Here is a 14,569-nt window from a genome sequence, read left to right on the forward strand (position 1 = left end):
TTGTAAAATCAGATTACCGGCCAAGACTCCACTCAATTGTTATGCTAAGTAAACAACAGCTAAATACCAGTAACAAGCAATGTATATGGCATGACATTTTGGCCGGTAGCATGTGTAAATTAAGCAAGCTATTTTCGTGCTAAAGCAAATTTTTTGCTTAAGCAGCTCTATGAAATTGGCCCCATGTCACATGTACAATTTGTGACTGGTCTTCTGCTCATTTCTCCCAAGCAGAAATTTGTTAAGCAATTTTTGTTCTGTTTAAGCAGCTCTATGAAATTGGCCCCATGTCACATGTACAATTTGTGACTGGTCTTCTGCTCATTTCTCCCAAGCAGAAATTTGTTAAGCAATTTTTGTTCTGTTTAAGCAGCTCTATGAAATTTTGCCCCGTTTGGCAGAGAATCCTTGACGATTTACTATATGTACTTTTACTAAAATGCTGCGGTTATGATTCAGTTTTTGGAGAGCCCTTTTTGTCTGAGAAGTCTGTACTGAGCCAAATTTGTCTTGACTGGCTTGTAGCGTATGATTATGGCATTTGTTTCAGCTTCAACAGCTCCCATTTATACACCTGGGTTAAGAGAAGCAATATATGGTTAAGTGTCTTGTTTAAGGACACAGGTTTAATGACCGGGATACGAGCCCACACTCCAATGCTTAGCTCATCAGAACTTGAGTCTGATGTGATGCGCTTGACCGCTCGGCCACAATACACCACGCAGGTAGTGGGCAGTGTTGATAAGGCCATGAGCCATGGGGAACATGTGGTTTCTGTCCCAGCCTTTCACCTCTGTGGACCCTCAGTTGAAATCCCAGCACAGATTGGAGCCTTGCTTGTGGATTGAGTTTTCAGTCCCTAACTGCATGTTTTTTTTCCCCCATTGGGCATTTTGGGGTTTTCCTCGCACTTCTGAAACTGAACATGTCTTCTTGTATCCTGTTCATCCTGTTTGTGGGGGAATTTCGCTGTGTAATGATAAATAAACAAATAATAAGACTCCATTTACATATTAGTATAATTTTTGCTGTGGGATTTGTAATAAAATAAGTTGATAAATAACTAAATATAATAGTGTATTCGCAAATAAATTAGTAGAAAGTATATCCACTGTAATATTATAAGATTCCATTCGTATATTATGAGTAGGGTAGATGGCCTTAGCTTTTGATCCAAATAAGACCTTCTTCAGATTCAATATCAGTTATATAATAATATGATTTTTGTTTTTTTCCTGTCAAGAGTCCAAGCCAGCCGTATCTACCAGGAGCTTCTACAGAGGGGTAAATCATTAACCCCGGCCCAGCAAACCCTCTTACGACAGCAGCTCATCAGCCTGCAGCAGCAGCATCAGCTCCTACTGCAGCAGATGTCCCACCAGGGAGAGCCGTCCCGGTCGGACATTGCTGCTGCAGCTGCAGTGGTCAGTGAGCAGCAGCATGCTATAATGGCCGGCGCCGCCCGCAGCGGATCCAGAAGCAGCCCCGTCACGACGACGAAGTCCGAGAACGTCATGGATAACATCTCCATCTGGGGCGGGCCCCCGACCAGTAAATCAGGTTTGTAAATATTTTTTTTTTATTTTCCTATGTCATAACTCCCGTCTTAAAGGCAGTGGACACTATTGGTAATTACTCAAAATAATTATTGGCATAAAACCTTTCTTGGTGACGAGTAATGGGGAGAGGTTGATTGTATGAAACACTGTGAGAAACGGCTCCCTCTGAAGCGCCACAGTTTTTGAGAAAGAAGTAATTTTCCACGAATTTGATTTCGAGACCTCAGATTTAGAGCTTGAGGTCTCGAAATCAACCATCTAAAAGCACACAACTTCGTGCGACAAGGGTTATTTTTCTTTCATTATTATCTCGCAACTTCAATGACCGATTGAGCTCAATCAGGTTTGTTATTTTAAGCATATGTTGAGATACACCAACTGTGAAGGCTAGTCTTTGACAATTACCAATAGTGTCAACTGCCATTAAACATACGCAGTTTGGGATGCACCACTCATTTGATAAATCTTTAACCCCCAAATTTGTTTTTCCCATCAGATGATTGGGACATTGGTTTCTGGCATCCGTCAATGGCCAAGGATGCAATGGAAGAGGTAAGGAAGTAGTCCCAGTGTATTTTAATGAATGTCTTGAGTTGTATCGATCTTTGCGTACAAATCTTGGCTCCAATGCAGATCCATTTTCCCGCGACTTGTAGTAAGGCGGGAGATTGTACATACACTGTTACAGCAGCTAAGGAGAGGAATGAACTTCCCCCGCCTTTATTAAATCTGCTCCATCAGTGCATGTGTTTGAGAAGGTTCTCAAAACAAACCTCTTTCCTAATTGACTTTTTACTGTTGTTTTGTTTGTATAATGTTTAATACATTGCTCTTTCTATTGTAAACGCTGTGATATGGTTTTACTATGAATAGCGTACCTAAATGCATAATAATAGTAATAATAACAATAATAATAATAATCAACAATCAATCAAAAAATACTCCATAAAAAAAAACCTGCAATTTTCAACAAAAATTTATGAAAGTGGAGTTAGAAAAAATGCAGGCATGTTAGTCCTCCTACTATTTAGTCTTATTTCAGATTTGTTTGCCCATGGGAAAAATCCGATTTTTTTTTTGTTATTTCATCCTGAAAAGTGTAACAAAGCCTACCCCATGTAGGTTGACCCTTTTTCTCAATGAAATATTGCTACCTGTTTTCATATTGGTATGAATGCTTTTTAACACTTACCATAACAAGCCAGCTGGACCGTGCGGGAGAAATTATGACTAGTCCTCTGCCGTCGATTTCACAAAAAGTTAGGACTCATCTTATCTCGAGTTAGGACGAGTATCTCCTCCTAACTTAGGATTAATCTTAAGGTATGCACGCTACAGTGCAGGGTTGGGACTCGTCCTAAGTCATAAGATTAATTGATTAAGTTAGGAAGAGTTTTGTGAAATCGACGGCAGGGTTCGATTTCACAAAGAGTTAGGACTAACTTCGGACTAGTCCTAACTTAGGACTAGTCCTAACTTAGGACTAGTCCTAACTTAGGACTAGTCCTAACTTAGGACTAGTCCTAGGAGATATACAAATTGCATTGATAGTCCTAAGTTAGGACGAGTAACTGGTCCTAACTTGAGATAAGACTAGTCCTGACTCTTTGCGAAATCCACACCTGGTGTTTTAACTAGTTTTTATTTGTCAGCTGACCTCTGTTTAGGGTAAAACACTGCATAGAGTTATTGTGTCCCTTGGGGGTGGGCGCTAGCATGTAACATGCAGATGTAGATTGAGTTGAAAGGAAGATGAAGATGATTTTTATCGGACAACATAGTGGGAAATGTCAAGAACAAACACAAAAATAAAATTGTGCAAAACAGTATCTTTTTTTTCTACCGCGTGTACGAACGCCTTTATCCAGGGTGCATGCAACAGATAAACTCCTGTATTACACCTGACATGAGCAAACAAATTGTTCATGTAGTATAATAATAAGAAGAATAAAGACTTGTAAAGCGCACATATCTGGGTTATCAAGGCGCAGTAAAACCAAAAACAAAAATGAAAGAAAACTGATGTAATATGTTTCTGTAGATGTATCTGTAGATGTATCTGTAAACTTGCGAAACCTCTCTGATATAGCCATAGCAAGCCAACTGGTTCCCCTGACGCCAAATCTGAGCTCATTCCATTTCTCAAAGACACAGGACACTATTGGTAATTGTCAAAGACCAGTCTTCTCACTTGGTGTATCTCAACATTTGTACAAAATAACAAACCTTTGAAAATTTGAACTCAATTGGTCGTCCAAGTTGCGAGATAATAACGGAAGGAAAAACCCCCTAGCCACACGAAGTTGTGTGCTTTCAGATGCTCGATTTCTGGACCTCAAATTCTTATTTTGAGGTCTCAAAATCAAATTCGTGGAAAATTACTTCTCTCTCGAAAACTACGTTACTTCAGAGGGAGCCGTTTCTCACATGTTTTATACTATCAAACTCTCCCCATTACTCGTTACCAAGTAAGGTTTTATGCTAATAATTATTTTGAGTAATTACCAATAGTGTCCACTGGCTTTAACACATTGCAGATAAGGAGGGAAAAAGTGAAGGAGAGGCAAGCGGTGAGACGACGCGATGAAGAACGCCAGAAGGAGGCGAGAGAGCAAGAGGACAGACGGAGACGAGAACAGCAAGAGGAGGAGATGAGGAGACAGCAGGAGATTGAGCTCAAGAGACAAGAGGAACTCAAGAGACAAGAAGAAATCAGGTCAGAGATGGTTTCTTGTAGAATGTACCAAATGATTATTATTTGGTTACTATTTTGGATCCAATTGTCAATGTTAGGTCAGGTTGACTTTATCTTATTATAATATTAACATTAATAGTGGCTTCTTATACAGCGTGCATATCCTTCACTCAGTGACGCTCAACATACCGTATTTTCCTGTATGGTATGTGGGACTACATTTGAATTATGAGGGCCTACTCCTTTTACGTAGCACCCTGTAATGGTTTACAAGGTGCTGTGGCGCAGTATGCAGCCAATCAAACCAGGAACACCGGGACAAACCCTTTTCTTTTCGATAAGTGCACTGGGTTCTTTGACGTGCATGGAACCACCGGCTTTTACAATGAAATCAAGTTGTTGTATGAATATCTTGTAATATTTGTTGTTATGTAGAAGACAAGAAGACTTCAGGCGTCAGGAGGAAATTCACAGGCTGGAGGAACTCCGTCTAGAGGACGAGAGAAGACGCAAAAAGCAGGAGGAGCAATTACGACTCGAACAGCAGCAACAGCAGCAACAGCAGCAGCGGCAAGATGAACTGCGGCGACAGGAAGAAGCGGCAGCGAGGAAAGTCCAGGAAGACGTCGTAAGACGGGAGGCTACCCGCCGCGCCCAGGAAGAGGCAGAGAGAAGAGCCCAAGAGGATGTTGCGAGAAGGGCGCAGGAGGAGGCGTCAAGGCGAGTCAGGGATGAGCAGGAGAGGGTCAGGAGGGAAGAGGACAGTCAAAAAGAGACCGAGAGGCAGCGACATCAAGATATTATGAGGTGAGAAGATTCATAAGTTTGTCACGTTGGCTTCTTCCATGCGTTTCACCTCTGTGACCTCTGAGAGTCAGAAAGAGACTAAGAGGCAGCGACATCATGATATAATGCGGTGAGATGATTCATAAGTTTGTCACGTTGGCTTCTCCACTCTGTGACCTCTGATTCCTGGTTCAAATCCCCAATCGGAGCAATTGCATGTGGATTGGGTTTTCAGTCCCTACCTATATGTGTGGGCTTACCCTATCTTGGGTTTTTCTCTCATGTAACATACCCTCCATTGCCTATGATCATTGCCTTGGTGCCCAGGATGCCAGGCCTGATACTTCATAGAAGCAGCAAAGGCGATTGCCTCCATGGTCATTGCCTCGGTGAGCTAGAAATGTTCCAGTAGAAATGTACAATTTCCTCAATTTCTTGCCCTTGCCATTTCAGCATTTCAAAAACGAAGCTTACAGGCGTGGGTGCCCCTTGAACGGTTTCTGTAAAATTGTAAATGTTCCTCATACACAATCATAGAGGTGCCCTTTACAGTGAGAAATCGCCTTTTTGTCCTTGCCTCTTCAAAAACAAAGCATCAGGCCTGCATGAGAGACTATAACGAATGTCTGGTGTTTGTGTCAAGCGTAAGAACTTCTTCAGCATCAAATACTAACCAGAGCCTTTCCCTTGGTGGGATTCTAGGAAGCTTTGTCGCTTAACTTTGCAATCATCTGGGCCCAATTTCATAGAGCTGCTTAACCGTTTATTTTGTGCTTAACGGGTGCACCTACATGACCTAGCAAGTTTTTCATTTCATAGCCTTGCTTAAGCAAGTTTTTTTGCTTAAAACGGCAAGGCAAGCAAGCAAAAAAAGGGTCCTTAAAGCCCCATTGCTTAAGCACCTTATTCAAACGGCGCATAGTACAACACTCATTGCAAACGATGTTATTGTGCCGGCACAGCGGTGATTGTACGACGTGCCTTTGTATGGTAGGTGTAGCGAATAAACGAGTGTCTAAAATGCTTCAGAATCATGCTGTACAATGTATTATCTTCTTGTTTACTTTCAAGTTAGTGTGTAAACCTTTCGAGGGGCACTTTGAACCATTACAAATAATACATATCAGACACAGAAGGTGATGAATTTTTTTTATCGCCACTCGAGTGCACTCCGCATTTATTTCGCCCGCCATTTTGTCAGCACCTTCTTCTTTTTCGCTTAAGCAAACGATCTAAAATGTTGCGCGCGCAGTTTGTTAACGTGCTTAAGCTAGCAACCGCTGGTGAAATAGGTTTACGCTTAAGCAATTTTTGTTGCTACGTTAAGCCAACATATTTGCTTACCGTTAAGCAGCCCTAGGCCATGCACACAGTGCAAAATACACTGCCTTCTTCTGTTTTGCTTAAGCAAACGATCTAAAATCTCCGCGCGCAGATTGTTTACGTGCTTAAGCTTGTGTACGTTTAGCATGGAATCCGAATGGTTTTAAGCAATTATTTTTGCTATGTTAAGCGAAAAAATTAGCTTACCGTTAAGCAGCTCTATGAAATTGGGCCCTGCTGCTCAGTTTAGGAGTCTTTGACCCTTCTCTTTCAAGAAAATTTAATTGTTATGAGAGAAACTGCATGACACCTTGTTTCTGATTGTTCTACAGACAACAGCAGCAACAGCAGCAGCAGGACGCTCTGAGGAGACTGCAGCAACAGCAGCAACAGTCAAAAGTAGGATTTTCTTAATATTAATTAAGAGTCGTTTACCACCGGTTCTTTACAAAAGAAGTTAAAAAAAGAGATCTGCTTCGAGTTGGATCGTTTTGATCTATAAGGTCCATGTTTTTTTCTTTTCGTGACAGCTTCCAAGCAGTGCTATGTGGGGTCAGCCTAATTCTTCTTCAGCGTCATCAACAAGCACTCCAACTTTAACTCAGATCCAACAGATACAGCAAGAACAGAGGGATAGAGATGAAGTAAGTGTTTATCATTGGCGCAAAATTTGTTCTTCAAAAATTATGCCTGAGAAAAAAAGTGCTTTCAATTCTACTTGGTTTACATTGTTCATATGTACCCTTACAGGATTCGCCAAAGTTAAGGCATCTCAAATTGTGTTCATTTTTTCTCACGTCGTGAATCAAACTTTCTTGGCAACACTTTGTAATAATTGCTCCTTGATCACTCAAAACAATGGCCCAGAACACTAGATCCTTTTTTTACTTTCGTTTTTAGCAGAAGCAACGGCAGCGACAACTTCAGGCTCAGATGTTGCAGCAGCAGCAGCAACAGCAGCAGCAGCAGCAACAGCAACAACAACAGACAAGGCCGGCAGGCTGGGGGAATGCAAACCAAGGGTAAAGATTTTTATTTTTAAAATATCTTTTTGGGGCCAACATCATCAACTTTCTTCAGGTATTTAGCCATAGAGAACTCTGAGTCAAGCCCCTTTCTGCGCCCTGAATTTCACAATTTTAACGATAATTTACTGTGTTGTTGCAGGACTCAGTTTCACAAAGAGCTAACGATTGATTTTAAGATGTGTATCAATCTTAGTTGCTCAGCAAAGTGTGATGTCACAATACAAATCATAATGGCGACCTTATAAGGCATTCAAATGTTTTGAAAATCAGGGAAATAGAGCCTGAAAAGTCTATTAAAGGCAGTGGACACTATTGGTAATTACTCAAAATATTTATTAGCATAAAACCTTACTTGGTAATGGGGAGAGGTTTGTAGAATAAAACATTGTGAGAAATGGCTCCCTCTGAAGTGGAGTAGTTTTCAAGAAAGAAGTAATTTTCTACGAATTTGATTTCGAGACCTCAGATTTAGAACTTGAGGTCTCGAAATCAAGCATCTGAACGCACACAACTTCGTGTGACAAGGGTGTTTTTTTTCATTCATTATTATCTCGCAACTTCGACGACCGATTGAGCTCAAATTTTTACAGGTTTGTTATTTTATGCATATGTTGAGATACACCAAGTGTGAAGACTGGTCTTTGACAATTACCAAAGGTGTCCAGTGCCTTTAAAGAGAAGATATTCATGTGGTAATCACTCTTAAGGCCGGTTTATAATCGGTCGTGCGATGGAAATCGGTCGGGCGATGGAAATCTCAAAGCGCGATAAAAAAAAAAAACCCCACAGTTTTAGGACTCATCGATGACTATAAACTCCATCGCGCGACCATCGTGCGACCATCGTGCGACCATCGTGCGACCATCGTGCGACCGACGATAAACCGGCCTTTAAAATTAATGGAAATTTTGTTACAAGCCTATAGCAGTGTGTGGAAGGTAAATCATCTGAGAAACACTTCACTGCAAAGTAATGTGGTGATGTAAAAAGATATCAGGGCTCAATCTCATGGCTCTGCTTACCGCCGAATTATGCGCTTACGATCACGATTCCCCGCTCTACATGCTAGCGGCGAATTTCTGCGCTAGCCTTGTAAGCGTAGACTGCCTAGTAACGTGGAGTACGCACGCGCACAAGCCAAACATTCGCCGCTAAGCCGTGAAATACGCTTGCCGTAAGCACAGAATTCCCTGCTTCCGTAAGCGCCGATTCTGTGCTTACAGTAAGCAGAGCCATGGAATTGGGCCCAGTTTTTATGGGCCTATATTTGAATCTTGAGTTCAACCACTCTTCTCAGATTGTTTATTCCTACGTATAGAGGCATTATCCTTCCTGTGTGGACATATTTGCTCCGGATTTTTGGGACGGTATCTCAAAAACTGCGACCACCTTCTAAAATGAAATTTTCACTTGTTAGTTTTATTGTATACATCTATTTGTACAAGGGTTAAAACATTTGAACGTTTTCAAAAACCAAAGGTATGCTTCGCCCTTGAAGCCATTGGACCCTTTCGGTAAACAGTATTGTCTAAGGCCCACACTTCATGTATCACAACTTCTTTATAAAATAACAAACCTGTGAAAATTTAGGCTCAATTGATCATCGGAGTCGGGAGAAAATAACGGGAAACCCACCCTTGTATCCGCGCGTTTCGCCGTGTCATGACATGTGTTTAAAATAAATCCGTAATTCTTGATATCGAGAACTGATATTGTTTTACTGTTTTCTCAAAAAGTAAACCATTTCATGGACTAATATTTCAAGAGAAGTCTTTCACCACTACCTTCTGTAAACCCTGTAAGTTATTTGTAAATCTGTGAACTTTTATTTTGTTTTCTGTACCAAAAGTGTCCAATGGCTTTAAAGCCTTCACCATGTCTACTTGTAAGCATGCCCTTTTTCAACGGTAAATTTAACAAACTTGTTGTTAATTTTCTCCCTTTAGGATAAAGGGGAGTTCCACTCCCGCTAAGTCACTGCGTGAGATTCAGGAGGAGCAAGAGAGGCAGCTTATCGAGAGAAGCAAACAGCAAACACCGAGTAAAACTCCAGTGGTAAGACAAGTCTCTCACACTTTCTTTTCTCTGTATCATGGCTTGAAGAGAAAGTCACTGATTGTGTCTAGTTTTGCGAACGGGCCTAATTTCGTGGAGCTGCTTAAGCAATAAAGTGCGTAAGCACGATTACAGCTTGCTTATTTTACACATGTTACTGCCCAAAATTTCATGCCATAAACATTGCTTGTGACTGGTATTTAGCTATTGTTTACTTAGCATAACAATTGAGTGGAGTCTTGGCAGGCAATCTAATTTTACTAAGCAAGGATCTTTTTGCTTAAGCATAATTTTGTGCTTAAGCAGCTCCATGAAATTGGGCCTAGGTTTCGAGCTTGTTTTATAGTTTAATATCTGTCAGGTATACCTTGTGCTATTTCTACTGTTTACCCAACCTATGTTTAATAGTGTTACATGGGTGTTTGGTTTGGGCTCAAGGAACATACCTGTTTAGGGCTCATGCTTATTAGTTTTGCTTCTTATCTTTGTGAGCTCCCCTGCAGTATCATAAAAGTTTATTTATATCTACCTGGCTAAACTGTATTATTTGGAACATGTACATCTTATTGCCTGTATTAGATTTGTTAATGTGGAAGCAAATAACCTTAAAACCTTGTGATTTCTCTCCGAGTTCGAGCCCTGCTGGTGGTCCAATAGATGGGTTGCAATACGCCACATTGACTGCCATCTCTGATGTATTAACACTGGAAAAGTGCACGCGTGTAGGCACTGCCCATGACTATCAGCCAATTCATCAAATATTGCGGCCGATGACGCATATTGGAATCCACCTATAGACCAATCCGGCGAAATAAAATTGGTAGCGCCCTCTATTGAAAAAATTAACAACTGCGGTGTCTTTGTGCATAATCTAGGCATTGAAGACAGCGCAGCAAATGGCCCGCGGTGCTCAACACTTGCGCGCCTGGTGCGCGTCGGATTGATCTATAGATTGTGGGTAGATATCTTTGTGAAACCTTCTTCCGCACCTAGACCATGCTGGACACTCTGTAAGCAACTACTGTCATCCCTTTGGAGAAAGATGTATACTCAGTTAATACATGTTGTGTTTTCTATCTCTCTCTCACCCTCTCTCTCTCTCTCTCTCTATCAGTCGATGTCCCTCGGTACAGCCGCTGTATGGGGAGGCACAAACACAAACGCAGCTTTGAACTGGGGCAGCGACGGCACTAGTGTTTGGGGTGAATCAAAGCCCAAAGCCCAACCAACTGGTTTCTGGGATGATGCTGTGGCTAACAACAGTGCCGGACTCAAGTCTCAAAAGTAAGAATATACAATATTTTCTAAGAAACTTTTAAACCTTTCTAAGACCTCACAACTTTTAAACCTTACACCCATGTGTTAAGACTTAGGTGTGCCTGATCAAATAAGCTCTTGACTCAAAAAGTCTAAAAAGTAAGAATATACAAAGCTTTGGGAAACTCCCAAGACTGCCAAAATCGTCCACTCTTTGCAAAAACCAAACACCCAATTGTAATCTCAGAGGATGCTTGTTTTGTTTTGCATGGATTGAATTTACTTGAGAGCACCGCAAACCTAGGAATGCCATTGTTTAGTATAATTTTTTTAAACTGTCCCTTGAAGAATGCATCTTGTATAAACTGTCTTTTTCTTGTCCAACTTTTTAGCAGCACAAATGCCAACTTTCCGTCACTCCGCAGTGCCGTGCAGTCCACACCGTTGCAGCGACAACAATCAAGCAACTCAAACTCTAAGTCTAGAGTGGCCAAGGAAGAGGTAGGATCCCGGCCCACACTGAGAGCCAATCACAAAATCAAGTTGTAATCCCATGACAGGACTAGCCCAATCAAATGTCTCTTAGAAAATTTGTGAACAATTTGTAAATTTCAGGATATGCTTTAGACTGCGGCTATTTGTAGTACATTGCAAGCCCGAGGCACAATTTCATAGAGCTGCTTAAGCACACAAAGTAGCTAAGCACAACAAAGTTATGCTTACAAGAATAAGGTTACCAGCCACATTACAATAAAACATGTACAATTTGTGACTGGTATTCTGTTCTTTTCTGCCTAACAACTGCTCCAACCGCCTCTAGCTGTTGGGCAATCTCGGTGGTCTAGTTGGTAAGACACTACTCAAAGAATATGATGCCTGTTAGTTGTTTTCACAGAACTCGGGAAAGTACCGAGTATACAGTGCTTACGCACATCGGTGTGAGGGTAAAAAACAAAATTAATATAACAGACAATTGTAAAGCATTGTATTCTGCTTTAAGCAGCTCTATGAAATTGGCCCGCCGTCGATTTTCACCAAACTCTTCCTAACTTAGGATTAATCTTAGGACTTAGGACGAGTCCCAGCCCTGCACTGTAGCATTTAAACCTTAAGTTAGGAAAAAGTTACTCATCCTCACTAGAGACAGGATTAATCCTAGTATTTTGTGAAATTGGCTGCAGGTTCAGGAGTATGCAAGCGCGGCAGACAATAGCCAGGTGTGAGATGGTACAAGGGGGCAATTGCTTCTGGCTTATGTTAAGCTTGGGCGATATCACGATATTATCGAATATCGCGATATTAATTTGGACACGATTTCAATATCGGATGGATTTGGTTTTAATTGAAATATCGATATATCGCGATATATCGCGATAATCGCGATATATCGATATATCGATTAAATATCGTGATGTATTTGCTAGCTGAGACATCTTGCACCCCATAGGTTTGGAGTAAAACCAGAAGAATAGGTCATTAGAACACCTCTCTTATGCTAGGACTGTCTCTTCTACAACTTTCACTTGGAGTTTTAAGACTGATGATGTCAAATTTCATTAATCGCGATTATATCGAATATCGCGATATATTGTCGGCGATATATCGTAAATAAAATAAATCGATATCGCCCAAGCTTAGCTTATGTACATGTAGACACTATGATTTATTTGTTTTACCTTTCTTTTTTTTTTCCCCTTATCGCAGGAGAATGTCCGCAAGTTGTTTCAGAATAGCTCAGCTTCAGATGAGTTCACCCAGTGGTGCGAGTACATGCTGCAGGGACTAGCCACCTCGGTGGACAGTAAGTTTCAAACAATTCAATTTATGTATTCAAGACAGAACATAAATAAGGGAATCAATGTGTGGTGAAGAGGTTTTCAACTAGTGGTTTAATCCCAACGAGGCCTGGTTCTTGATAATTTTACCGAGATGAGGTTTAAACCACTAGTTGAAAACCGATTCAACTCACTTTGATTCCCATTCATAAATATCTTTACGGTCAAAAACATCATCACTTTTTGGTCAAAAAGTAAAATAAATGAAACAATTATAATTGAATGATTTCTTTCAACACAACACCCCTCCAGCTATGAAATGGTAGAGCCCTCTGCCGCCCTCGCGTAAACAACTCCTTAAAGGGGAATGCTTTGCGCGTCGCGCGTATCGCGTGATGTGGCACAACTGTTTCAGCTGTTGCTCTCGACCACTAGGAATAAGGAAACAGTCTTGTAAGCACAGGTGCAAGGTCGCGTGTCACGCCTATGAATTAACACTTTTTACCGGTCATAAACACAGGTTTATACACACCCACGTGACGCGCTCTCCACCAATAGGAACAGCGAAACTGTCTGAGGTATTTATGAATAGTAAATATCATAAGAAAAACAATCGTGTTTCAATCTGAAAGGTCACTGATTATATAGTTCATTCCAGAACCGATCCTCCTGAGAAATATTTCCATGTGAAATACCTGAACTGTCTAATGCCCAGTTCATACTTCCTGCGAATGCGATACGAATGTTGACGTCACAAATTCGCAACGAATAAATTTGCAGCAGTTTAGCTGTGCTCAACTCTCCTGCGAATATCACAGAGAAAATAGAGTTGTGACGTCAAGTTCGCATCGCATTCGCATTCCCAGGAAGTATGAACGGGGCCTCAGAAGATGAATAAATACCTTTGAACACGCAACAAATCACTGTTGCTTTACATGTAACTTTTATTTTCTGCATGATTGGTTAGTGATCAATTCGACTGTGATAATAAATTGAGCACTTGGCGCACCTGCACGACGAAATGTAACTTGCCCGTAAAGATGGCATCCATTGCAACCTATACAGTTTTCCTACCTTTCTTCCAAGGGCCGAATATCATGCCTGGGCCCAACTTTATAAAGATGTTAAGCAGAAGATTCTGCTTGGCAAAATTACTTGCGCTGCTTGGCAAAATTTCTTGGATGAGCAAGATAAGATTGGGGTACCAGCCGCCAGCAATAGTAACTCAGGCCTGGAATTTCTTATTTGAGAAGGCCATGGCCATTTTCATTTTGCAAAAGGGCACTTCCAGTTGAAAATCTTAAAGTTTATTGGAAGAGAAAATAGAGTTGTGCGTGCGTTACACAACTCTCGGGACCAACTGCTTTACGTCCCAACCGAAGGACAGAAGCATCATGGTTTAGTGTATTTTAACAAATTTCTACCAGGGGTTGAGAAATTATTTTATTGGAAAATGTAAAGGGCCCCCAAGGCCACGACCGGGGCAACAAAGGTCATGGCCTTCGCGGCCTCCATGTAGCATGCTGTTCTGGTCGAAATTTTGTGTTGTTGTGCTAAGCAAGTTTTTGTGCTTACAGGCTTTTTGAAATTGAGCACAGGTTTGAATGATATAGTATACTACAGCAGCTATTCTAATTTATTTCTCCCATTCCTCCTTCCCCCCTTCTATTCTAGTCCCCACGTTCATATCATTCCTACAAGACGTAGAGTCGCCGTACGAGGTTCACGACTACGTCAAGATGTATCTTGGGGAGACAAGAGAGAGCAGCGAGTTTGCTCGCCAGTTTCTGGAGCGTCGCAGCCGCTTCAAGGAGAAGCAGAGGAAGCAACAAGAGATGGTGAGTCCTTGATTTGTTTTTAAAAAAAATGTTTAAATTTCAAGGCGCTTCAACATTTAGTAGTTTCCTGCACGGTATGTGGGACTACGTTTGACTTATGAGACCTTTTCCTTATACATAGCACAATGTAATGGCTTACCAGGGTGCGAACCCCCTTCTCTTATCGTCAAGTGCAGTAGGTTCTTTTACGTGCGTTACACAACTCTCGGGACCAACTGCTTTACGTCCCATCCGGAGGACAGAAGCATCATGG

General features: G+C 41.3%; 1 protein-coding gene across 3 annotated transcripts in view; it reads left to right on the top strand.

The window, feature by feature from the left end:
- The window catches only part of LOC117302160 (GRB10-interacting GYF protein 2-like), a 30,905-nt gene that overhangs the window by 14,424 nt on the left and 1,912 nt on the right, over window positions 1-14,569 (top strand). For 2 of the 3 annotated variants that reach the window (XM_033785967.1, XM_033785969.1), the window contains exons 12-23: window positions 1,244-1,560; window positions 2,056-2,111; window positions 4,097-4,275; window positions 4,690-5,061; window positions 6,696-6,762; window positions 6,894-7,007; window positions 7,264-7,385; window positions 9,338-9,446; window positions 10,561-10,730; window positions 11,096-11,204; window positions 12,408-12,504; window positions 14,153-14,316. In XM_033785967.1, the coding sequence (XP_033641858.1) occupies window positions 1,244-1,560; window positions 2,056-2,111; window positions 4,097-4,275; window positions 4,690-5,061; window positions 6,696-6,762; window positions 6,894-7,007; window positions 7,264-7,385; window positions 9,338-9,446; window positions 10,561-10,730; window positions 11,096-11,204; window positions 12,408-12,504; window positions 14,153-14,316 (1,876 nt within the window). The remainder of the gene's footprint in view (window positions 1-1,243; window positions 1,561-2,055; window positions 2,112-4,096; window positions 4,276-4,689; window positions 5,062-6,695; window positions 6,763-6,893; window positions 7,008-7,263; window positions 7,386-9,337; window positions 9,447-10,560; window positions 10,731-11,095; window positions 11,205-12,407; window positions 12,505-14,152; window positions 14,317-14,569) is intronic. The other variant, XM_033785968.1, reaches the window with a different exon arrangement.

Source organism: Asterias rubens, chromosome 18, assembly GCF_902459465.1.
Source record: "Asterias rubens chromosome 18, eAstRub1.3, whole genome shotgun sequence".
Classification (NCBI taxonomy): domain Eukaryota; kingdom Metazoa; phylum Echinodermata; class Asteroidea; order Forcipulatida; family Asteriidae; genus Asterias; species Asterias rubens.